General features: G+C 43.6%; 1 protein-coding gene across 1 annotated transcript in view; it reads left to right on the plus strand.

Annotated features, from left to right (window-relative positions):
* The window catches only part of LOC137278257 (uncharacterized), a 133490-nt gene that overhangs the window by 54792 nt on the left and 52965 nt on the right, over positions 1-25733 (plus strand). Inside the window, exons 32-52 of the mRNA XM_067810481.1 lie at positions 366-518; positions 6150-6362; positions 6742-8175; positions 8881-9114; positions 10233-10420; positions 11561-11972; positions 12828-13763; positions 14055-15959; positions 16408-16525; positions 17086-17309; positions 17747-17902; positions 18685-18846; positions 19459-19783; positions 20358-20572; positions 20878-21111; positions 21807-22058; positions 22585-22719; positions 23189-23512; positions 23937-24104; positions 24567-24677; positions 25146-25319. Coding sequence (XP_067666582.1) covers positions 366-518; positions 6150-6362; positions 6742-8175; positions 8881-9114; positions 10233-10420; positions 11561-11972; positions 12828-13763; positions 14055-15959; positions 16408-16525; positions 17086-17309; positions 17747-17902; positions 18685-18846; positions 19459-19783; positions 20358-20572; positions 20878-21111; positions 21807-22058; positions 22585-22719; positions 23189-23512; positions 23937-24104; positions 24567-24677; positions 25146-25319 — 8073 coding nt within the window. The remainder of the gene's footprint in view (positions 1-365; positions 519-6149; positions 6363-6741; positions 8176-8880; positions 9115-10232; positions 10421-11560; positions 11973-12827; positions 13764-14054; positions 15960-16407; positions 16526-17085; positions 17310-17746; positions 17903-18684; positions 18847-19458; positions 19784-20357; positions 20573-20877; positions 21112-21806; positions 22059-22584; positions 22720-23188; positions 23513-23936; positions 24105-24566; positions 24678-25145; positions 25320-25733) is intronic.

The following is a 25733-nucleotide window of genomic DNA, read 5'->3' on the forward strand; positions in this document are numbered from 1 at the left end:
AACATAATATGAACAAAATATAGTCCAGATTGTTTTTGATGAAATTACGTGCTTAATCTTTTCAGTAAACAAAACCTGCCCTAAATGTATGTTTATGATCTGTAACATTGTTTTGTTCAGTATATGCTGAAAATTAAGATTTTGGCTTGTCCTTGTAGTCTCGGGTAAAGCAACTACCTGTTGAAGGTTTTGTATCTATGCCTGGTTATGAGTTTGAATCCCATGTTCCGCTTGGCTTGTTGGTGTGCCTGTACCACAACCTTGGTTTATCCATAGCTGTTAAACATCTACACAGTTTGGTTGTTTCTGTCGTATTAACCAGACAAACATGGCTGACACATGACCCTCCGCCTGTTTGTTTCTAGGGTACTTCTGCCCCAGTGGCCAGAACCTGAGTAACCCATTTCCCTGCACCACCGGTCACTACTGTCCCCCTGGCAGCATCCAGCCAACACACTGCCCCTCTGGGACCTACCAGGACAGCACTGGTCAAGGCAGCTGCAAGGAATGTGTGGCTGGTATGTATGCACATTCACTTAAGTCAAACCTGTCTAAAAATGTATCTTTAAACAACTTAGTTACAGTTTAGCAAAATATTTTGCCATTTGCCAATTTCTTCAATTGTACATATTTTTGCCTCTTTTTTTCTTTTTTTTTTCAGCTCAAATTTTCTCATTCAGAGAATTTTCATTCTATGTGACTTCTCAGTTTTGGAAATTTTGCTATTTGTAGGTTGTTTGGCCCCTTTTTCTGTTGTCTCATTATTCAGTTTGTGTCCTTGGTTAACATACCCCTTTCTTTATGATAAGTTTTATTTTTCCTTATCCTGACTGATGCTTATTGCTTATCTCCTCTTCCCTGGCGAAGGTAGTGGAACACCTGAAACGCGCAAACAATCATGTGACCTGCCATGCTCTTCACTCTCTCCTTATCGCACGAGGGCGGCTGGAGTTACCTGGAGTTTTTCAATTATTTCGGCCCTTTAACTATATTTATGTCGTATGCAGTATTTGGTTTATGTATATGTATCACAATTTGTTTATTTGTGATTATTGTGTGTTGATATAGCACGTATTTCGCCAACCGAGACTTAGTCTCGGTTGATGAAATTGTGTTTACAGTGTAAATTACGGCTGTCAGTGGTTGCCCCGCTTTTGCTTTTACTTTTATTTACTGTGAATTTTACAGAAATTGATCTGTTTCAGAATTTATTGTATAAATCCGTTCTTTTCACAGGTGTGCGAGGGACAGGCAACATCAACTTTCATTAGTCATGTCTGATCGGCAGATTTAGCTTCGGGTAACCATTTTTTTTCATTAACTGCAGAATTTCGCTCCATTTATCAGTCAGCCATGTCCCTGGGGTTATACCTTGGGTCCAGTGAGTCGTCCCCTAGACTACAGACGAGTACTTCATCGGGAACGGGGCCGTCGCAACCTAAGAAGATCACCGTTGTCGTTGAAGACGAAGTCGTCTGCAATGAAGTCATCGCAGAATCAACATTCTTCGACGAAGACGTCCTGTGGTGACAAGATCATCCCTCTACAGGAACGACATATCTACATCATCACCACTCTGGATTGTCAGACAGCGTAGACTTCGTCAGCAGCCTCGGTCATCGTGGCAAACATCACTACAAGGCAGCCATCACTGCACTCAATGCAATTGTTTGACGCAGACGCCTGCATCCAACATGAGCTTGATAAGGTCATGTTGAAAAGAACGAAGGCTACAAAGTTTCAACTACGTTGACTGCTGCTCCTAGATCGACAACGACTGCATCATCACCGCTTTGGGTCATCAGACATTGCAGACTTCGTCAGCAGCCTCAGTCATCACAGCAGACACCACTACGAGTCAGCTGTGATGGCACTCAACTCAGTCGTTCGACGCAGACGCCTTCATGCAACATGAGTTTGGAACTTATCGTCACCATTGTCCTTATCATCCTGTCACAGTCCGGAGAGAGATCCACCTACGTTGAGTGAGTGCACCCGCAGGGGCGAGTGTGCTCGCATGAGTGCACCTGCAAGGACGAGTGCTTTCACAGGTCTACTCGTCAATGAAGATCTTCATCAGTCTCCCCAGCTCGTCGAAAGCGCCGTCAGCACTCGTCATCCACTTCAGACCTGGACTCACATAAGAAGGATCATCAGCATCCATCAAATGTGTCACGCTCATGGAAGGATGAAGACAGATACTACCGATCGTCATCTCCGGAGGAAGCCCTCTTTTTGGACTCGGAAGTCACATCGTAGATCATGAATGGTCTGGACTCACCATGCAAGGATTCCAGCTAAACCAACACTAATAGGATGAAGAAGGAAGACATACGTTAACGTTTCCGGCGATAGCTCCAATATCTACGATTTCTGAGAAGTTATCTATGGCATTCAAGTCAGCATCAACAACAACATATGCCACCTTTCAATGCTCGTCGCTTCCCTCTTCACCATATGGAGCCCTCCATCAGAGCACCACATGTAGACGAGGTGTACAAGATCATCAGCAGTCCCTGCGACGATCTTACAAGATAGACAACATTAGGACAGGCTTTTTAGACTTTCATCTCAAGTTCAGCAATCCTGCGAACGAGGAAGAGTGAATGTTCCTGTCAACTTTCATCACTCAGAAGAAGGATCAGGTAGTTCACATCCGAACACCTCGTCTCAACTACTGCAGAACTGAATCTACTCCCTCGACAAGATTGAAGCGGTAGGAAGGATGAAGTTAGAGAAGTCATGATGCTTGACAAGTCAGCCTTACACTAACAAGTCCAGAGAATGAGAGATAAGAAGTCCAGGAGGTAAACAATGAAGATCAGGGTCGGAATGACTGGAGTTTTCCACCCTCGTGTGTTCCCATACAACCATCGCCAGTGGGTGAATGTCTTCAAATCAAATAGAAGAAGCGGGGAATTTTGAACGATGAATAAGTCACGAAGATTCTTCGAGACTGCAACATACCACTACAAACTAGACCTTTGATCGCAAGAGATGACGGTATTGTCTTTGAAAATTCTGACACATCTACCTGGAAGACAATTTTTCTGGATCAGCTTTTAAGCAGGTGAAAGTTTTTTTTTTTGCGTGTTTTACTTATCTAGACACTTGCTCGCCAAACAGCATGGTTACGGACAAGCCTAAATACAAGGGTATCACCGTTTGAACAAGATTTCACTATGCTACACCGGTGACGTCATGTCTACAATCTGATTGGTCCCTGCAAGACAACGCCCTGCGCAGAATGTGATGTTATTTTTCCAATGTTAGGAAGTCATCTACATTTGAGCTACAGTCATTCAACGAGGGGAAGATATCGTTTACGCACTACATTAGCAGTCTACAGCAGCATTTGATTGTGCAGACGTTGAGATACATTGCTGTCCCAGGATCGATGGGTTGAAGTTCAAGCCGATGATTAGAACAAGTTTTAATGTGATAATGTCTACTCGATCTGCTCATGTCACTTCAGGATATGACCAGACGAAGACGCTTACTACTACGTCTATGACAATGGTTCCTGAGTCATGGTTTCATGTCCTGACCAGTTTTCGACGCTTGACATCTTGAGACCATACCTGCTATGGTAGACTTGCTGGTCAATGTTTGTGCAGGAATTTACGTATTAGAGCCTGCATTCTACAACCATCTTTACGTAGACATGTCTCCCCAAGGATGGAATGCCCATCTAAACAACAAGGTTGGAGCAGGATATTGGAAGAAGGAAGATCGAGCTCTTCACATCAACCAGTTACAGATGAAAGTGGTGATGCATGTTATCCATCATTGGTCGACAACACCGAGAGACAAACTACTGATGATCCAAACGGACAACTCAACAGTAGCCGTCTACGTAAACAAGGGTCAAAGAGAGATCCATCACTACTGCACCTGACGTTTCTACTCCTCGACCTGGTTGACAGTCTGAATCTCCAAATAAAAGTATCTCACATACCAGCCTGCAACATAATGCATATGGCAGATGTCTTATCCCGCCCTCTTCGTCTGTCAACAACAGAGTATATGTTGCATCGAGAGACGTTTCAACTAATCAGCTGGAGGTTTGGATCACTGCAAATAGACTTGTTTGCAACAAGGTTCAACTAACAGACAGCAAACTTTGTGTCATCTATCCAGATCTGTTACCTTGGGCATCAGACGCTCTCGGCATCTCGTGGGATAGACCAAACGCATTTTCATTTCCTCTCCAGTGCTGCTACCAAGAGTAATCGAGAAAATCAGACAGCTGCCAGGTCAACTGGACAGACAGTTCTGCATACCGGCTACTTGCCTTCCTACACTCCTTCAAGTTGGAAGATCAACAGCATGGTATCTAAACAGTGTACTTCAGTATCTCACAAGTGATGCGTACGAACCGCTTGATCAGACCTCATTTGAACTGCTAATTCAGAAGACACTGTTTTTAACTTGCCTTAGCTACAGCTGCACACATGTCATAAATTCATGCTCAACCGCACGACATTTGATGCAAATCATCAGCAGACAGCTCATCTGGGTCTACGATGGGATTTTACCTTGGAAAATCATCTGCCAGGTCAACTGGATAGACAATTCCACATACCGGCATTATCGTCAATCCTGAAATCTCATGATACTCAAGATTTATCCTTTTGTCCAGTCAGAGCATTGCAGATATACATCGTACATACCAAGTCTAGAAGGCAACGTTTCAAGCGCCTGTTTTTCCCTGTATCCACTGAGACACCGATGGAAGTATCCCGCAACACTATCTCAGTGTAGATCAGAGCTGTTATATTGATAGCCTATAAAGCAGCAGGATTGGATCATGCATGAGCCTCCAACCCACACAAAGTTAGAGCCTTGGCCTCTACACTAGCGCTACATGGGAATTGCTCGCTATCAACTGTAATGGAGGGCTGCTTTTGGAAGCCAAACATGGTGTTTGGCAACCATTATCTACGAGAAATAACCATGGAGGACGTCTCTGGCATTCCTCAGATTGGGCCTCTTGTCTTTGCTTAGCAACTAACAGTTCCTCAAAGGCGCTGAGTTCACTCAACCAGTTTATCACATGACTTGTGGAAGCCAGACACTCTGCAGAGCATAATGGTGGAAAGTCCATGCGCACATCTTAAACAGACTAGCATGAGTGATTAGGACCCTGTACTCATAATGAAGATACCTGTGCACGAAGAGGGGTCGCAACTAGTCGTGATTACAATATCTTGACATTTTGTTGCATCAGAAACTAGCAGGACGCTAGTTACTTTCGATGTCACCACATTCCAGTCAGCGAGGCCTTCTGCTGAAGATAGGTTTGTGGATGTGATCCCCCCAGAATCTACAATGAATATTAGAAGAGCAGGACCGAATTATTGCTGTTACAAGTTCCGTTGGGGGGAAAATTATTGGACGTAATTTTGACAGCCAGCAGAATCCAGTGTGGCCTGACCCACCGCCATTTCCGTCGGATTCTGTAAGCAATAAGCATGAGTCAGGATAAGGAAAAATATGTAATTTTCTGAATAAAATTGATATTTTATACTTATCCTGACTCATGACAAAAGCCCTCCCAGGCTCCCCGCTCAGGTACGCTGAATTACTTAATTTTCATGTCGAGCAATGTACAAGGAGAGAGTAAAGAGCATGGCAGGTCACATGACCATTTGCGTGGGAAATGGGAGGCTATACATGGGTGAGTGTATTTTATGTCCGCTTCTTTTAGAAGGGAACTTTAAGGGATTTCAGGTGTTCCACTACCTTCACCAGGGAAGAGGAGATATATCAATTTTATTCAGAAAATTAAACTATCTTGATTGGTAACTCTTATATTATTCATCCAGTGACATTAGAAGTGGTTAATGCATGTCATTGTATAAGTCAATACTGATATCATTCACTGAATTGTCTAATCAACATTCTACCATGTACAGATCGCTATCATGTAGCTTGAACATTTCTGTGCACATCATTTAACAACAACAAAAAAACAAAACTTTTCTAATAAATCTGTGGTTTGTTATGCAAATTTGTTGTAAATTTCTAAGTAAAGTTTTCAGTTTAGGTCCTGTTAAAAGTCAATATTAAAACTAATTTACTTAGAAGAAAGCAAAATGAATTGCAGTATGATGATCAGATGTTATGAAATGTTCCTTACTGTTCAGGATACTACTGTGATGACTCAAATGATCTGTCATCTGTCACCCCTTACCCGTGCCCCAAGGGCTACTACTGTCCCAACGGTACCAAATGGTCCACCCAGTTCGGCTGCCCTGCAGGGACCTACAACCCCAACACCAAGCTGCAGACTGTGTTCCAGTGCACTCCGTGTGATGCTGGCAAATACTGCAGCTCTTCAGGCAAAGAGACCGTCACAGGTATGGCTAAATGTGTGGGATTACTTATTTCCACCTTAACACTTGTGCTGATTTATGGGCAACCTAGCCTTCCATTCTTGTTGCAAGAGCATATTTAACTGAGGACAACACAGATGCAGTAACACTGCTAATGGCATTGATTGTTGTTCGTGTTATCAACCACTGTTTTGCATATACAAAGCGTTATGTGTTATTGTTACAATATTGTTGACTGCATCATAAAACAACATACACATATAGCTTGTAGTTGGGGCAAGTTAAAATTTTGCATTTTTAAGGGGGATGTAATTGTTTTGTGTACATGAGTTGGTGTAGTGTTAGGTTTGTATTGGGTATGTTCCTTTTTTGTTTATATTGGGTACGTCATTATTTATTCTAGGCAATTGTGATATCACCTTCTGGTGCATCAATGGATCGTCCATCCCCACACCCGTCGATGGGATCACCGGTGACCGCTGTCCGGAGGGCTACTTCTGCCCAGCTGGAACACCTGCCCCAGACCCTTGCCCAGTCGGAACCTGGTCCAACAGCACAGGACTTGGAAGTGCATCAGACTGTCTAGCCTGTTCTGGAGGATTCTATTGTGATGCCACTGGTCTGAAGGAACCAACAGGGCCTTGTGCAGGAGGCTTCTATTGCACACAAGGAGCAAGTTCGTCAATGCCCAATGATGGAGGAACAACTGGAGCTCCTTGCACCATCGGACACTATTGTCCTCCAGGAACGAAAGTCCCAGTTCCCTGTCCAGACGGAACATATCAGAAGTCAACTCAAGCTGAAACCTGTGAACCATGTGCTCCAGGGCACTGGTGTGATGGTGTGAATCCACCTAGCGTCTGCCCAATGGGCTACTATTGCCCAGAGGGAACTGGAGTAGTTTACAGAAGTTGTCCTCCTGGAACTTTCAGCACTGCCACTGGTCTGTGGGATGTCTCTAACTGTACCCAGTGCACTGGAGGCAACTACTGTGATGCTCCAAGTGCTCAAACAGTAGCAGGGGAATGTGAGCAGGGATATTACTGTACAGAAGGTGCCAGCTCTCCTACCCCAGAGACGAATGCTACAGGCTTGTCAGGACCATGCCCAGAAGGACACTTCTGTCCAGCCAAGACAATCACTCCTCAGAAATGTCCTCTTGGAACCTTTAATCCAAACCAGAAGGCAGTAGATGTTACAAGCTGTGTTCAGTGTACCTATGGACAGTACTGTGGGGAGGAAGGCCTTGGAGCACCATCAGGACCATGTGCTGAGGGATTCTTCTGTCTGGAAGGAGCAAAATCCGCCAATAACCCAACTCTGGATTCCTCAGGAGGACCGTGTCCTGTTGGACACTACTGTCCTAATGGAACCGCCTATCCTCTTGGATGTAATCCTGGAACATACAGTCCATCAACAGGTCTTGCACAGTGTCTGATTTGTCCAGCAGGATACCACTGTCCAGAGAATTCAACTGACTTTTCAGGCACAGAATGCCCAACTGGACACTATTGTCCGGAAGGAACAAAAGAGCCATATGAGTACCCATGTGAACGGGGGACGTACAACAACTACACTCGGAAGCAGAGTGCGTCTGACTGTATGACATGTGAGCCAGGCCACTACTGTGGAAGTCCAGGTCTGACTGTCCCAACAGATCTCTGTTCAGAAGGCTGGTACTGTGTGAGGGGAGCATGGACAGCTAAGCCCACGGAGATAGGGAACTACACGGCTAATGACACGTCCTGCACCTGCCCAGCAGACATCACTGGCGGGCAGTGCCAGCCAGGCTACTACTGCCCCAAGGGATCCAGTGAACCTGTACGATGTAAACCGGGTAAGTGTTGTTGGAAGATGGACAGCATCATTACTGTAAGTAGTTTCAAAATTGTAATCCAAGAACTGTGTTAATCCTTCATAAAACATTGTAGGTTGGATTAGGAAAGGTCATTCTTATGACTTTGTAGCTCATTTTAAAAAACACTTATGTTAGCTCTGTTCCTCAAAGGTAAAGAACATGTCACATTAGCTAAGCAGTAATTTGGGGAGCATTTTTTTCCGGATACACCAAAATTATATTGCTTTATCTTTTATTCAACATTATTTTATTTTAGTATGCAAATATTTACTTTTGGTAAGGACATTGTGCAGCACAGGTTGTCAAACCTCCTCAGTGGTATAGCCAATAATATTCATTTGGTCTTTTTATTCATGTATTTGCTTAATTTCACTTTTATTTCTCATGAATTTAGGTGGGGATGGGGTAGCCTAGTGGTAGAAGAGTTTGCTTGTCATACTGAAGATGTGGGTTCGATTCCCCACAATGGTACAATGTGTGAATGTACAATGTGCCCATATCTGGTGTCCCCTGCCATGATATTGCTGTAATATTGCGAAAAGCGACGTAGAACCTTACTCACCCACTTTTTTCGTTTTGTATTGGTAGTCCCAAAGACTGCAGTTTTCTAGCTGACAAACATCTGTTTAGTCATGTGATATGGAGGGTAAATAGACATCTAACAAATGGATTACCTGTCCACAGGTTATTACTGTGAGACTCCTGGCCTGGCCGATGCAACAGCACCATGTAGAGCCGGGTATTACTGCACCCTGGGAGCCATCCGCCCCGACCCACAGGGAGATGCTACAGGGGGGATATGCCCCAAGGGAGCCTACTGCCCTGAAGGAACGGGAGATCCTGACAAGTGCCCACCAGGGTCCTTCACCAACGCTACAGGAAACACACAATTCACTGATTGCAGGATGTGCTCTTCAGGTGAGGCAGATCAGGCGTCTAGGATTCTACTAACAGGAAGGCATAATGAGAGGCGTTGGAATCAAGCTGTATTATTAGCCATGTGTGTTTGTTTACATGTCATATGCTAGGAAGAAAATAATGCTCCAGTTGTTCACATGGGTAATTTAGTTAATACAGTCCTTACCAATTGTGATTCCTGTCCACTGCTGTTTAGAAGCTGACATAACTGAAGTTTGTGAAACAACAGAAGAATACAAAGAAATCTATATAAACACATTACCATTATTTTCACTGAATAACAATTCCTTCAGCACAATTTTGGGTTCAAATCTTACCATGTTTATAAATGATAATTAATTTCCCCGCATCAAACCCATGCTGATGTTGGAAATGTTGGCTGCCTGCATCACTTCTTGTTTCTTCCCACATGCAGCCGACAACCCGTGATATGACAGAAAAAAAACATGCTACCCACAATTATGAGGCTGTATGTTGCACTACCAACCAGTCATGACTGATTGGAAACAGTTGGTATTTTAACTACTTTTGAATAGTATACTTTTTGAAGGTGTTGTTCTCACTTGAATACTAATGTCAGAAGGCCCATGAAGATCTGGATTAGAAATAGTCTTCAGCAAGTCATGCTCATTGTCAGGGCTGACTGACAGAATTGGGTGGTCAGACTGTATGACTCGCTTGACATACGTCATCATACACCAATTTTGTAGATCAATGCTGATGCTGCTGATCACTGGATTGTCTCCTCCAGATAGAATTGTTTATATACTGCCACCATATAGCTGGAATATTGATGAGTGCAGTGTTAAACAACAAACCAAACAACTAATGTTTGTGTGACTTATTGAGCACACAATTCCATAGTAACTGACAACAAGACAGCAGGTGCAGCAACCATGAGGTGTGACTACACAGATTCAGGTGATCAGGGTCAGTGCTTCAGTTGGGTGCATGTAATGATCCACCAACAAAATGGGTGATACTGATATCACTCACTGGTTGGTGTGGTTGAGCCTGGACTATTTACAGGCTCCTACTGATTATGTCGAGGAAGATATAAATTATAATGTATAGAAACTGCAGTAGTGGAAATAACTAGTGTTAATGCTTGCTTCCAGGTTTCTACTGTGACAGTTATGGCCAGGAGAGTCCAACAGACTTGTGCAGTGAGGGTTACTACTGCCCTGAGGGGCAGAACACCAGCACACCCATCACTTACATCTGCACACCTGGCCACTTTTGTGTCAAAGGGAGTAAGATGGAAGAGGCCTGTGAATCTGGGAAATACCAAGATGAATTTGGCAAGGTACTCCACTCAGTACATGTGCACTTGGTCATACATTCCAATTGGGTTTTCAAATACAGTGGCTGATTGCAAGACAAATATACCAAAGCACATATTGTATGTTAAATAACCGTTTTATCCCCCGGCCTGTCATCTGTCTGTACGTCCATCCTTAATCATTTTGTTTCTGGAGCATAACTAAAAACCTGTTCAATATTTTTAGACCAAAATTGGTAGTTATGATAAACTGAGCCTATGGTTGTGCCTTTTGCTATTTACAGATTTGTTGGCATTTTTATTTTTGGGGGGTTTCCCATGGAACATTATAGTCTTGGTGTAATAGGAGTGGTGGTCTCTTTTCTTGAGCATAACACAAAATACTTTCAATATATCAATCAGAACCTAAACTGATGCCTTTTGCTATTTACAGGTTTTTCTTATTGATTATTTTCTCGGTTTCCATGGAAACGGGAGGGATGGACCTCATTTCTGGAGCAGAACTCAGAAACTTCTTAATATCTTTCTGCAAAATTTGGCAGATATGTTAGGCAGACCCTAAAGTAGTGGTTTGCCATTTACAGATTTTGTGATTTATCATTTTCTGAGTTTCCATGGCAACTATTCATACTTAATCTCAAAAGGGAGGGATGGACTTAGTTTGCAGAGTCATCTTCTGATGACTCTTGTTTTTAATTATGAAGATCTTGGTAATATACTAATGAAGATCCAAAGTAAAAACTAAACTGTAATTATGTAAGGGACGGTGGGGTAGCCTACTGGTTAAGACATTTGCTTATCACGTTGAAGACCCGGGTCCAGTTCCCCACATGGGTACAATGTGTAAAGCCCATTTCTCTTCTCCCCCACTGTGATATTGCAGGAATATTGCTGAAAGTGGTGTAAAACCCCAAACTCACTCACTCTAATTTTATAAACAAGCATATTATTGAGTAAGAAATTTTGTATCATTTTGTCTCAGTATGTCTCCCATCATAAGGATACCAGATTTTCTTGTTCCAGTTTTTCTTATGATCTTTGATCGGTGTACATTAGTTACCAGTATTACTTATGCTTCCCTACCAGATTAAGCTCCCTTTGCCTGATAGTGCTGTGTAAGGCACCACTAAGCCAGAGTTGTTCACCCACATACTTCTATTACAGGCATCCTGCAAGGACTGCCCTGAAGGGTATTACTGTGATGGCACGATCCAGAATGACACAGCATGCAGTCATGGAGTGCAGAATCCAGTGCCCTGTGAGCCGGGCAGCTACTGTCTACCAGGAACCAAGTTTGCAAAGGAACACAGATGTCCAAACGGAACATACAGTGACATGTTGTACCTGAAGAAGATTGATGAATGTACCCCATGTCCTAGTGGTCAGTACTGTGGTCAGGAGGGGCTGTCCTTGCCATCTGGCTTCTGTGATGGAGGGTTCTACTGCCTGTCTGGTGCCTCTGTAGCAGCTCCTATAGATGGAGTCACTGGGAACATCTGTCCCAAGGGAGCCTACTGCCCAGTAGGGTCTAATGCCTCAACATTGTGTCCTCCAGGGACATACAACCCTGCAGAAGGTAGGATCATTGGCATAGCTCATAGGAGATTCTTAGCAGAATAGGTTCTTGTACCATCAGGAGTAAGCCAACTATATGAGGGATGTCTGTCAGCAATACAGTTATTGACATCATAAGCATCAATCCGGGGGTTCAAAAATCATTTTCCTTACACCCGGGACAAGTCAGTTTGGGCAGTCAAATAATGGTATCTTACTTGGCTGTGGACTACTAGATAATTTCCACTTATGATTTCAAACTGCAAATAAACTTGGATTTCATTTCATATCTGCTCATAATGTAGCTATTACATTTTGCAATAATAGTAATTTAGAGATATCGTTCTTTGAAATTCAATAAATAGTGTCATAAACATTACCATCAAACATTGTGTCATAAAATCAGGGCAATTGAAAAATTAGTCAGGACAAGTTACTTTCTTGAAGTCACTTGCCCTGTAGCAAGTCGCTTTTAAAAACAATTTTGAACCCCTGCAGTCTACACAACTGGAATAAGTAACTTTTCATGAACCAGCTTTGTGAATCTGGCCAAAAAACCTTGTTAATTGCCGCTTGTGACAAGCATTATTGACTGAAGACCAATTCTGTGGTTCATTCATTGGAAGAAAAATAAGTTATCCTCTTTGTATCAAGAATGTTTTGAGATTGTGTCTAGATTAAGAATAACAGCCTGACAGGTTCATCTAGATTTTTCGGATACAAGTAATTATTATTTACTGATGCCTATCTGAAATGAATGAAAAGATTTTGAACAAACATTATTTATTTAAGTTAAGCCCATCCCCTTGTGGTCTGATTTATTTAGTGTTGTTACAATTGAATTTAAGATTTGAGCAAAATGTACTTTTACTTGCAGGTCTTGAGTTCTTGCACCAATGTAAGGGATGTGAAGGAGGTCAGTACTGTCCAACATCAGGTATGGTGGCACCTGCTGGAAACTGTACAGAGGGATACTACTGCTCAGGCAACTCCAGTTCAGCAACTCCGACAGACAACACCACAGGAAATGAATGTCCTGTGGGCCACTATTGTCCAGAAGGAACAGCCTTTCCCATAGCCTGTGACCCAGGAACATTCACAGATGTCACCAAGACAAAAAAATGTGAACTCTGCACACCTGGTTACTACTGCATCACTGGTTCGAATCCAGATCCATGTCCAGCTGGGTTCTACTGTCCTGAGGGTACTGGTTATGTATGGCAGTCCTGCCCAGCTGGAACCTTTGGCCAGTCAACTGGTCTGTCCACTCTTAGCCAGTGCACACAGTGTACTGGTGGGTTTTATTGTGATGTGGCTAACCTGACTTCTGTGTCTGGACCATGCGATGCTGGCTATTATTGTAAATATGGCTCTGATTCCAAATCCCCAACTGGTAATGTCACAGGAGATGCAGATGTCTGTCCAGTAGGACACTACTGTGAACAGCAAACACAAGACCCTGTTCCTTGTCCGGAGGGAACCTTCAACAACCAGACCATGCTCAAGGCTCTCTCTGAATGCCAGAACTGTTTGCCAGGCTACTTCTGTGATGTACCTGGCCTGGATTACCCAACAGGACTGTGTGAGGAAGGCTTCTACTGTGCTGGTGGATCTATCTCCTCCAGGCCAACCACAGTAACTGCCACTGGAGGACCCTGTCCTGCTGGGACATTCTGTAAGGAAGGATCTAGCCAACCCACAGACTGTCCCCCTGGGCACTACAATATCAATGAGATGCAGTCCAACTGTACAGCATGTCCGGCAGGCTTCTACTGTGAAGCTGGGGCTCCAAACAAAACAGTATGCCCAAAAGGTAACTCATCATTTCATAATGACTAGATGTATCTAAAAGGACAGTGAAAGAAAAGCTTGTAAGTCAAAACCTGTAATATCCTAAAATGACACACATATCTATTAATTCAGGAAACTTTCAGTTTTTGTCATTGTTTCACATTTTGAAACCAACCACACTTTCTTTAGGGAAGTAAGCTGCAGTGTTAGCCCTGCAAATTTGAAATTTTATCTCCTGCTACTAGTGGAAGATAAATATTGTTTGAAGGGACATTCCATTCGCTCACTCACATACATGTCTATGATCTTTCAGGATACTATTGTCCAGCAGCTACGGAATTTGCACACCAGTTCCCCTGTGGAAATGGAACCTTCAACAACCAAACACAGGCCTCTACATACGATGCTTGCCAGATCTGCCCAGTTGGCCATTATTGTCCAGGAGAAGGCAATGAGGAGCCAGCAGGGCTGTGTGCAGGAGGCTGGTACTGTTCACTGGGGTCATGGACTGACAAACCCTCCATCCTTGGCCTGGACTCTGGCAGTGATTGCTCTTGCCCAGCATCTAGCATAGGGGGCAGATGCAATGCTGGTCAGTTCTGTCCCCCTGGGTCAGAGTCCCCCCAGGAGTGCCTACCTGGTCATTATTGTGATGTTGACGCCCTGTCCAATGTAACTGGTGAATGTGATGCTGGATACTACTGCAACATTAGTTCAACTTTGAAGAATCCTGTGAATGAGACCTTTGGAGATATATGTCCAAAGGGCCACTATTGTCCTAGAGCTAGCTCTTTACCTATAGCATGCCAAGAAGGAGAGTACAGTGACTGGTTTGGCAATCACAATATCAGCAGCTGTCTCCCTTGTACTGCTGGTATGTACTGTGCTGGTCCTGGTCGGGACCTTCCTAATGGTGACTGTGATGTAGGTTGGTTCTGCCCAGAAGGAAGCATTCAGCCACAACCACCAGGAAATAAATGTCTTGCAGGTCATATGTGCCCACAAGGAAGTGGCATACAAACACCTTGTCCATCAGGACAGTATCAGCCAGATCCAGAGAGAGGGGAGTGTTTGATCTGCCAGGGAGGAACTTATTGTGATCAGAATGAGGCCATTGCTGAAGAGCAGAGTGGAGTTGGAGCACCTTCTCATGGAGTTGTAACCCCTAAGGTCTGCCCAGCTGGGTTCTACTGCCCCAATGGAACCATGACAGCAAGACAGAACCCTTGTCCTTTGGGAACATACAGCAACACAACAGGTCTTGAGAGTGTTGGAGAGTGCAGGGACTGTCCAGCAGGGTTCTACTGTGAGGCAGAGAACATCACTGAACCAACAGGTCAGTGTACAGCAGGATACTACTGTGTTCTGAAATCCACATCCCCCACACCTGTACAGTCTGCATCCGGAGGACCATGTCCACAAGGGACCCACTGTGTACAAGGATCATCTTGGCCAGAACCATGCCCCAAGGGAACCTTTGGAGATAGGGACAAGCTCCCATCTGAAGCTGATTGTACCATCTGCCCACCAGGAGAATTCTGCTCTCATTCCAGTTTGATGGCCCCTAATGGATCCTGCCTTGCTGGATACTATTGTAGTAATGCATCAGAGGAAGCTAACCCAGTTGGTCAAGTTTATGGAGATGAGTGTCCAGGTGGTTACTACTGCCCAGAACACAGCTACCAGCCTACACCTTGTCCAGCTGGAACCTACCAGCCTCATGCACGCAGAACCAATATGTCTGCTTGTAATGCCTGTGATCCAGGAAAGTACTGCAACACAACCGGACTACCGTCTGTATCTGGAGACTGCGATGAAGGCTTCTACTGTACCTTGGGTGCGAGTTCACCAGCTCCTTACGATGGTGTGACAGGCAACATCTGTCCAGCAGGATCCTACTGCCCTCTTGGCTCCCCACAACACTTCTACTGTGCCAACGGTACCTACACTAACCACTCGGGGGCAGCTGTGTGTTATGACTGCCCTGAGGGTCATTTCTGTACCAACAGGGACCGAGCTGACCCTTGCCTGCCTGGCTACTACTGTCCATACAAGACCGGGGCAGACCTTCAGCCCTGTCCAGCTGGCACCTACAACCCAGTGGAGGGGATGAGCTCAGTTGGGCAGTGCACACAGTGTGATGGTGGAAAGTTCTGTCAGACTCCTGCTCTGTCAGCTGTCAGTGGAGACTGTGCTGCTGGCTACTACTGCAGACTGGGTGAGTATCTTCTAAATTACATTCTTTATTCCATTACTGTAACCCTCTGCATCAGATTTTCTTGTTACTAATGATGTTCACTGAGTGTTGAATAATTATGTTTCTATGAAGGAGGACTTGCGCTTTTATATAGGACTTAAACATGTAATACTTTTCGAAGCTAACAAATATTTTATCTTTGAAAATGATTTTTAATTCAAAGCATATTGGACCTTTATGTCTTTGGAAGTTACGAAACTTTGCACAAAAGTTTCTTTAGAATCTTCAACCAGATGAAGACACTGTTTTGAGTTGGGCTGTAATGGTGTTCACATGTCATGTCATGTTTTGTGTTTATGACCTCACTGCATATGCTTAAAATCATACTCGAAACCAACACAAATTGCATCATCCAGAATGGTGTTCAGCTAACAATGTCTGTATGTCTTGTATTGTGATCCCGATATAGGTGTGGACACTGACAAGCCATCCAGCAACCACACGGGTGATGGAGGAGAGTGTCCCGTAGGTTACTACTGTCCAGCAGGCACCACGGACCCCCTCTCCTGTCCACCTGGCAGCTACAGGTCAGATGGAAGGATAGGACAGCAAGGAAATATAACAATAACAAAAATAGATAAATAATTCTTTTCCAGAAAAGAGTGGTTGGCCAAAAAAACAATATATAACAATTTCAAGAAAAAAACAGCATTTATCTTATAGTTATCAGGGGCTTTGGTATTCTTATACCACTACCAAATAAGACTGCTTACCCTCGTAAGTATGAAAATTAGTTTGACTTTGATAAATATTGAAGATTGAAGATCACCTGTAACAAACTGTTCTGCTGCAAGAACCTGAAGGGATTGTGGTTTTAATTCATCCAATCAGCTCTCAACTGTTGAGACCCGTGAAGGTCCGGGGTAGAATAGGCCTTCAGCAACCCATGCTTGCCATAAAAGGTGACTATGCTTGTCGATGCTCATGTCGTTGATCGATGCTTATGTTGTTGATCACTGGATTGTCTGGCCTGGACTCGATTATTTACAGACCGCCGCCATATAGCTGGAATATTGCTGAGTGCAGCGTAAAACTAAACTCACTCACTCACTCACTCACTCAACTGTTGACATTTGTTGCCCTTCAGTGACAGTCCCCGGCAACAGAATTGCACCATGTGCCCCAAAGGCTACTACTGCCTTGAGAACTCCACCAGCTTCTCAGGTCAGCCATGTCCAGAGGGTTACTACTGTCCTGCAGGCACGGCCAACCCTTACGAGAATCCCTGTCCCAAAGGATCCTACAACCCTGCCAGTGGCAGTGATGGAGAGGAGGACTGCCTGGTTTGTCCACCAGGACAGTACTGCCAGAGTAAGTATGGTGCCCCATTCCACAATACAGTCACAGTGTTACGACAGTCGTAAGTCATTGATAGAGCATGTTAGTTATGATCACATTAATGCTAAGAATACATCGGGGAATGAATCCTAACAGTGTGCTGCTTTTGTGGTATTTGCATTGATTTTTCAATCTTTATGTAAAGCCTCTTGAGTTTGGAAAGAAGGCAAGTCTGTGTAGCAGAGCTGGGAGTCATCTTACGGTATGACATCCTCAACATGTCCTCTTTGGTCATGTGGACAAGGTGTCCAACTTCAAATCAGAAGGTCTGTGGTTTGAATCCCAACATGAGATGTGGAAATGGCTGGTATATTTGCATACATGTGAAATATTTAAAAATGAATGATGAGTAATTCAACTTACAGAGTACTAGGAATCCTAACTGACACTTGATGCCTCTCTTTCTTCAGCTGATGGTCTTGCTGCTCCCTCTGGCAACTGTACTGCAGGCTGGTACTGTACAGGAGGGGCCTATATGGTAGAACCTGTGACAACCATCAACGCCACCAGTCTCCCAGATTGCACCTGCCCTCTCACCAACTACACTGGCGGCAAGTGCTGGCCAGGTGGGTTGATCAGTTCCCTGGGATATTGGGGTTGTCTTAGCTATTGTGATGAGTGGATCCACAAAACATGTATCCACTCATTCAGGGAGATAACTCAACAATGTAAACCACTTGTCATTGTGGCAGTCCGTACACATGGACAAAGGTGCAAAACAGGTATCAGTGTAGATGGTTGGAAAGTGTTGCTTTGTGGTAAATGAGACTAGATCCTCAGGATAATAGCGCAAATAAATCCATCATAAGAAATGGCAACACACAGCTTGTGTAATTCAAACTGTCTGTTCAAACTTGATGACATGTCTTGCACTCCAGAGCTGGGTACTGAGCTCTTTGTGATTAACCAAGCTTGAAAAAGACAAAATACCAAAAACCCAAGGTACCATTAAATGACTCCATTTTTATTTGATTACTATAGCTTCAACATAGACCGTAAAATGTGGTCAGTGGTAAGAGGAACATCAGAGTTAGGATGAATAGGTATTTTTAGGAAAGATAAATACATTTGAGAATGACTCTAGATTTACTAATGTGTAACAGATTATAATGCTGCTACCTTGATAATGGGGGTGAGCAGAGACATGGGATGTCAAGTATGCCATATAACCTAGGATGACTTGGTCATGCAGGTGGTTCATTGCACCTGGGTTCATTAACTTTGTAACCCTTTATATAACCATAATTTCTTTCAAGTCATCAAGTCTTTTAAATGCATTCTGAGGATCTTCAAGTTTGTTGAAGATTTTAGTTTTTGTGGATTGTACCATTTATTCTGGTTATTGCAGGCACCTACTGCCCTGAGGGATCTCCCTACCCTGTGACCTGTGATGGGGGGATGTACTGCAGCCTGTATGGGCTCACACTACCTGAAGGCCTCTGTGATGCTGGCTACTACTGTAGTGGAGGAGATGTGAGGCCGGATACACCCTCCAATATATGTCCCACAGGTAAGTCATACATACCTCAATATGTGTCCTACTGGTACGTCATACCCATCAACATTTGCTGCTCAGGCATGTCAGCATCCAAGCTGTACCCTCGCAACACCTGCTCTATGGGGAGGTCAGACATACCCTCCAGCACCTTTCCTACAGGGAGGTCAGACATACCCTCCAGCACCTTTCCTACAGGGAGGTCAGACATACCCTTCAACACATTCCCCACAGGGAGGTCAGACATAACCTCCAGCAACTTCCCAATGTGGAGGTCAGACATACCCTTCAACACCTTCCCTACAGGGAGGTCAGACATACCATTCAACACCTTCCCCACAGGGAGGTCAGACATACCCTTCAACACCTTCCTTAGAGGTAGGTCATACATACCCTTCAACATGTTCCCTACAGGTAGGTCAGACATACCCTTCAACACCTGCACTACAGGTAGGTCAGACATACCCTTCAACACCTTCCCTACATTGAGGTCAGACATACCCCCCAGCACCTTTCTTACAGGGAGGTCTGTAGGAATCTCTGTTCACTCAGTCATTTTTCTACGTATTCTGCAGATGTATGAAACTTGCTGGCTCAACTTGTGATGCCTTGTGTTGCTTGTTACAGGATTCTATTGTGAGAAAGGTTCCTCCACACCCAGCCCCTGTCCAGCTGGCACGCTGTCCAACACCAGCGGTAACATAAACATCACAGACTGCATCCTGTGTCCCCCTGGCTACTACTGTGCCGGCACTGCCAACAACATCAGCACAGGGCCCTGCTCAGCTGGATTCTACTGTCCTGCTGGCCAAAGCTCACCTAATCCTGTGGACTATAACTGTACAACAGGCCACAGGTGCCCAGAAGGGACGGGCAAGCCGGTGATTTGTCCTGCAGGGTTCTACCAGGACGAGACACAGATGAGCGACTGCAAGGACTGCCCTGCTGGAAAGTGAGGATCACATTACTATAACATTTGCGAGAAGATTATAATGTTATGTTTGTTGATATTGCATGCCAGATTATATTGTTATGATATATGCTATTTTCAGAAGTATTCCAACAATGTCTTGTATGGCATGTACGGTAAACAATAATGTCTGGATCAGACAATCCTGTTAAGGATAGTAACATAGTAATGTCAGCAAGAATGAACTGGCCCAATTTACCATTGTATGACCTGGTTTAATTCAGACAGGAGAATTTTCTGCAAATTTACAGCATTTTGGTTTCATTTTGAATGATTTTGAGAGCTACGTAAATCTAGACCCCCTAGACCCCCTTCTAAACTTCCAGTGTGTTTTTTTGTGTTTTGCCGTTCTCATGTCTGTTAATTACAGGGAAAATAAATAGTAAGATCTGACTTGTGTTTCTCTGATCACTTCAGTGCATTGAACTATTTAGCATATTGAATGTGTTCAGTGTTAAAGCTGACAAAATTAAATGACTGATATTTATGTATGGGTATCTCTGGATGATACAATGTTCTGTGTGGTGATGTACCAATGATTGTTTGTTGTGTGTAGATACTGTGACCCTGTGGAAGTAGCCAATGCAACAGGTGATTCTGACAGTGGGGTGACAACTCCTGCCCCTTGTCCCCCAGGGTACTTCTGTCCTCTCAACACGGGGGTGAAGACATCCAGCCCCTGCCCTACAGGTACATACAGCAATGAGACTGAACTTCAGATAGATGCAGAATGCAAGCCTTGCACTGGAGGATTCTTCTGTGAAAATCCAGGTGGGTCATGAATATTAACTGGAAATGACGCTTGTTAGTCCTTTCAAAAACTTGCCAGCCCAGTCAGGTCATTCTTGTGTTTTCAATTCACATCAGTTTATCCTCTCCATAAACAAACATGTCTGTACACCCTTCTTCAAAGATTTGATTGTAGTTGGTGATCAATTCTTTGTGTTAGACCAGCCATCTTGTAGGTATGAATTGTTTGCAATATTACATATTGAACAACAAAGTAATCATTTATAATTTATAACAAGATGTTGATGGCTTTGCTGAAATATTCATAATTTTTGTCTCTTATGTAGGCTTGACTGAACCAACAGATATGTGTGATTCTGGCTATGTGTGTGTCAGTGGTGCCCAGATAGCTCGGCCAACAGATGGCACCACTGGAGACGTGTGTGATCTTGGTGCTTACTGCCCCAAGGGATCTGACCAGGCCGTCAAGTGTCCAGCCGGAACCTTCAGTGACCGCACAGGGCTGGAGAACATTACCCAGTGCCAGGACTGTCCACCAGGAGACTACTGCAACACTGAAGGTGGGAGCTTGTCCTTGTTGCTGCCTTATCAGTGTTTAGTAACAGTTTCTGAATGTTGAATATACTGCCCCTGGCTCATCTCAGGACATTTGTATTTGTCTGTTGTATCAGCTCTGTCTTGCTCTAACCATTGTTCTGATGGTGTTGTAGAATTGGTCCCCATTCAGTCGTTCTTGTCACAAGAGCTAACAGAAATGGGTGGGTGGGGGCTGTTTTGGCTGACTGCAAGAGTTCCCTTCTAGCCAATATTTGATTCAAAATACCACATATACAGTCTGACCAAGCAAACAGACTGCATTTGTAATATACCCAACTACAGCCAATAGCCCAAGCACTTAACATTCCTTTCAGTGGTCCAGACACTTACAGACAACAGTAATATAGCTGGAATATTGATGAGTGCAGGCTTGACCAACAAATAAAACAAACAAGCTTAATCCCCATTTCATCTTACATGCATCCACAGTACTGTACACAGATACCCCTGTCTATCACACATAAGCAGCCCATTTCTGGTGTTCCCAGTGGTTTTATTGTGGAATATTGATAAAAGTGGAGGAAAACCCAACTCACTCAAACACTCACTCACTCCTGTCCAACATATCAAAATGTTTGAGGAACTGTCCCCCAACTTTAATATGACCTAACTGTGAGATGCTTAAACAGAAGCGTAAAGACTGTCCCCTCTCTTCTAGGCTTGACTCAGCCTGTGGGCAACTGCAGCGCAGGTCACTACTGCCCACTAGGGGCTGTAGAACAGAACCCCATTGGTCAGACATATGGAGACTACTGCACCAGTGGCCACTACTGCCCAGCAGGAACTGGAACCCCAATACCCTGCCCAGCTGGGACTTACCTCCCTGACACTGGACATGACTCTGTGGACGACTGTATCGACTGTCCAGGGGGCAAGTACTGTGAGCGTCAAGGACTCTCCAACTTCACAGGTGGGTGGAACAAGAAACTCACTCCTCTCATGTGTCTGCTGAAACTGGAATAATACAGAATAATATAGAGATGAATTGGTGTACCTCATTGGTTATGACAGTCACTGATCATCAAGAAAACATCTCATAAAATAAGACAAGGTATCTGCTAATGACATCCCCATCACCCCTTTGAAATTTTGAATCCAGAGTTGCCATATCATGACCAGTTGTTTATCATTCCCAGTCATCACCAGAACTGATCACTGGTTCTAATTTTATTTTTGCACATATTGCCACCATATGGTTGGAAAAATGCATCGTTAAACAGAACAAAACAGAACTGCTGATTCAGCATAGAGTTGGACAAGACCAAACCCTTGTGTTTCTGTATGTACAGCATTCTTCACATGTGGAGCAGCAGACCAGCTGAAAAAAAGAAATATATGTGTCTGCCTTATATGCCTCTGACAGGAATGTTTGCTGCGTTGTATGTTGTCACCATGTCTAAGCCAGCGTAGTGCTGATTAAGTTCATATGTTTCCAGGTGACTGTGATGCTGGCTACTACTGCGAGGCAAAGGCCGTATCCAACACTCCGACTGATGGTGTCACTGGCAACATCTGCCCCGTCGGAACATACTGCCCAACAGGAACTCATCTGCCTCTGTCTTGTGAAGATGGTTAGCATCCATTTGACTCTTCCTATGTTATTCAGTATGGTGAACTGAGACAGTCGACCATGATTTCCATTTTTACAAAACTCATCATGCTTGAGTATAATGCCAGCAGCATGCACAATAAAAGTAAACAATTATTGTTATGTTGTTGTGCTAGTTGTTGCTGTCTTGATCCTGATGTATCACAGATTCTGTTCCCCACATGGGTACAATGTGTGAAGCCCATTTCTGGTTTCCCTGCTGTGATATCGTGGAATATTGCTAAAAGCAGCATTAACCCTTCAAACTACCTGGTCCATAAGGACTTAAGTATGTGACGTTTATATACTTGAAGCAATAAAGAATGGTGACATGTTTTCTTATGCTCTGGGTAATTTACTGCTACGACCTACTGATGACAGTTACCACCTGTTTATGTTCATACTAGCACACAAAGTGTGATATGTTCATGTTGATGAACCTTTTTCTCCAGGCACATACATGAACCACACCATGGCCAGCACCTGTGACATCTGTCCTCCCCGCTACTACTGTGTCAACAAGGACCGCCCAGACCCCTGCCCCCAGGGCCGGTACTGTGAGGGTAACACAGGGTTCAACATGTCCCTGTGTCCAGCAGGAACCTACAACCCTGTGGAGATGTTGATGTCCGAGTCTGAATGCACAGCATGTGACCCGGGGCACTACTGTGACACCCCTGGCCAGGTGAACGTCACCGGCATGTGCTCCGCAGGCTACTACTGCCAGAGTGGGGTCAACACTGCTGCACCCAGTAACAACAACACCGGATTTGGAGGTGAGCTGGGACTAAGGTATATTTTGTATCACTCATCAAGCAAGCAGTATGGATTTGTAATGTGTTTCTTATATTTTTCTAGTATCAAAATATCAAAACGGGATTGAAGTTTGTTTTGAAATCATCATATTTGTACATGGATTAGTATCATTTAAAAAAGCAAATTAGACCTTGTCTTTTTAACTTTGTCACTTTGGTGAAAATTGGTTTCCCATTATTATTTTCATATTTCAAAGTTTCTCATATATATATTCTACTCAAAAGAAGTTAAAAATATAAAATGTTTTCAACCTACATGACAGGATATCACATTTAGTGAAAGTTGAGTTGACAGTCACAAGTATATCTTCCAATGGTTGTGATGGGCATGGACACATCAGCAGACATTGTGTGCCTGTATCCCTGATGTTATGTTTGTTCCCAGGGTGGTGCCCTACTGGTCACTATTGTCCTGAGGGTACAGCTGATCCCCTGGGGTGTGCTGCTGGCACCTACACCGATGTAACCCATCAGGACACCTGCACCCCCTGCCAACCCGGATACTACTGTCTCACCAACTCATCCACATACCTCGACACACCATGTCCAAAAGGTGAAGCAGCATACTTTCTCACAATCAGTAATACCATACTGAATTTAAAGTTGACATTATTTTCAGTAGATTTTAGCCCATTTTATCATACTAGGAGACATTTTAGTTGACTCTAACTTTGGAATAATCACCGACCAAGATTTTTAGTTTCAGATTGTATGACTCAAAAGTTAACATTGTTCAACATAATTTCATTTTTGAGGACAGTTTCTTCCCTTGATCAGTTATCCCTATATGTCATGAGTGGAACTGTCAGTGCAAGATGGTCTCCCACATAGTAGTGGAATATAAGTTTACTTTGTTTCTTTACAAAGTTTTTTGTGTTATATTTGATTATTTTTTTCACATGAACAACATTAATATTTGTAACTTGACCTGCCTAATGGCCAGCCATCGTACCAGATGATTTTATTACCAGTGACTTTGTGATAAAATTCAACTCACTCACTACTGTCATGGCAGGTGCATACTGTCCAAGTGGCACAAAGTCAGCAAGAGAGTTTGAGTGCCCTGCTGGTACCTACAACAATAGAACAATGGCTGATGACATGTTTGATTGTCTGCCATGTCCAGGTGAGCAATAGGTTATAGTCTTCAGGTAGAAAGATATAATGAAATAAATTCTTAAATATGAATTTAGAAAATGTTTAAGTCTGATTGATCAGTCAAGTGTTTCAATCACAAAATCCATCTCTGACTTAATATACTGAATTGATCCTAAGAGAGCTGCATATTTAAAGGAGTGAACACAATTCACTAATGGGGCTAAATTTAACTTTTCAAGTCTTTTGCCTCAGTTTATACCTTTTGAATCTGCAGTTCTCAATTATATGCTCAGCATTAATAATTTGTCCATCATTAACATTGTCCTTGCTTTTGTTGGGGCCCTGGGGTAGCCTAATGGTTAAAGTGTCCACTCACCATGCTGAATACCCAGATTCGAGTCCCGGTGTGTCAAGCCTATTCCTGGTGTTCACTCCATTATATTGCTGAAGGTGATGTTAAACTGAACTCACTTGTTATCTCCCTTGCTGCCACCAGGAGGCAAGTATTGTGCTGGAGATGGTCTGTCAGAGCCAACTGGGGACTGTGCACCCGGATGGTTCTGTACTGGAGGAGCCTACACGGACAAACCCTCGCCTGTCGTCAACACCACCGACACTAGCACCTGCCCCATCTACTCCCTCAACTTCACAGGAGGAATCTGTACCCCCGGTGAGTCATGAGGAAGGAAGGTTTATTTACCCAGCATCATCAACCTTACAGCCATTCATAGCAATGGTGGCCATGTGGTGGTGATTGTCAGACGCTCAAGGATTGTCGATAATACTGATGAGAACTCCATTGCCACCTCTCTGAGAAAATGACAGACCAGATAGATCAAGCACATTCTTAGCATTATGTAGTCAGACTGAACAATACAACTTATGTAAATGTAAATGTATTTCATGTGTGTTTGAAATAAAGAAACCATGTTTCATCTTTCTTTCAAGGATCGTAAAGCATTTACCAAGTCATCTGAAGCTAAAGATTGTAGTACTGGCATCACCATAGAAGCAAGTAAAGATCTAAACAAAATTTACAACCTTAGACATCATTATCAAGTTTGCAAAGTTTTTGAGATGTGAA

The sequence above is a fragment of the Haliotis asinina genome, chromosome 3 (genome assembly GCF_037392515.1).
Source record: "Haliotis asinina isolate JCU_RB_2024 chromosome 3, JCU_Hal_asi_v2, whole genome shotgun sequence".
In the NCBI taxonomy this organism is placed as follows: Eukaryota; Metazoa; Mollusca; class Gastropoda; order Lepetellida; family Haliotidae; genus Haliotis; species Haliotis asinina.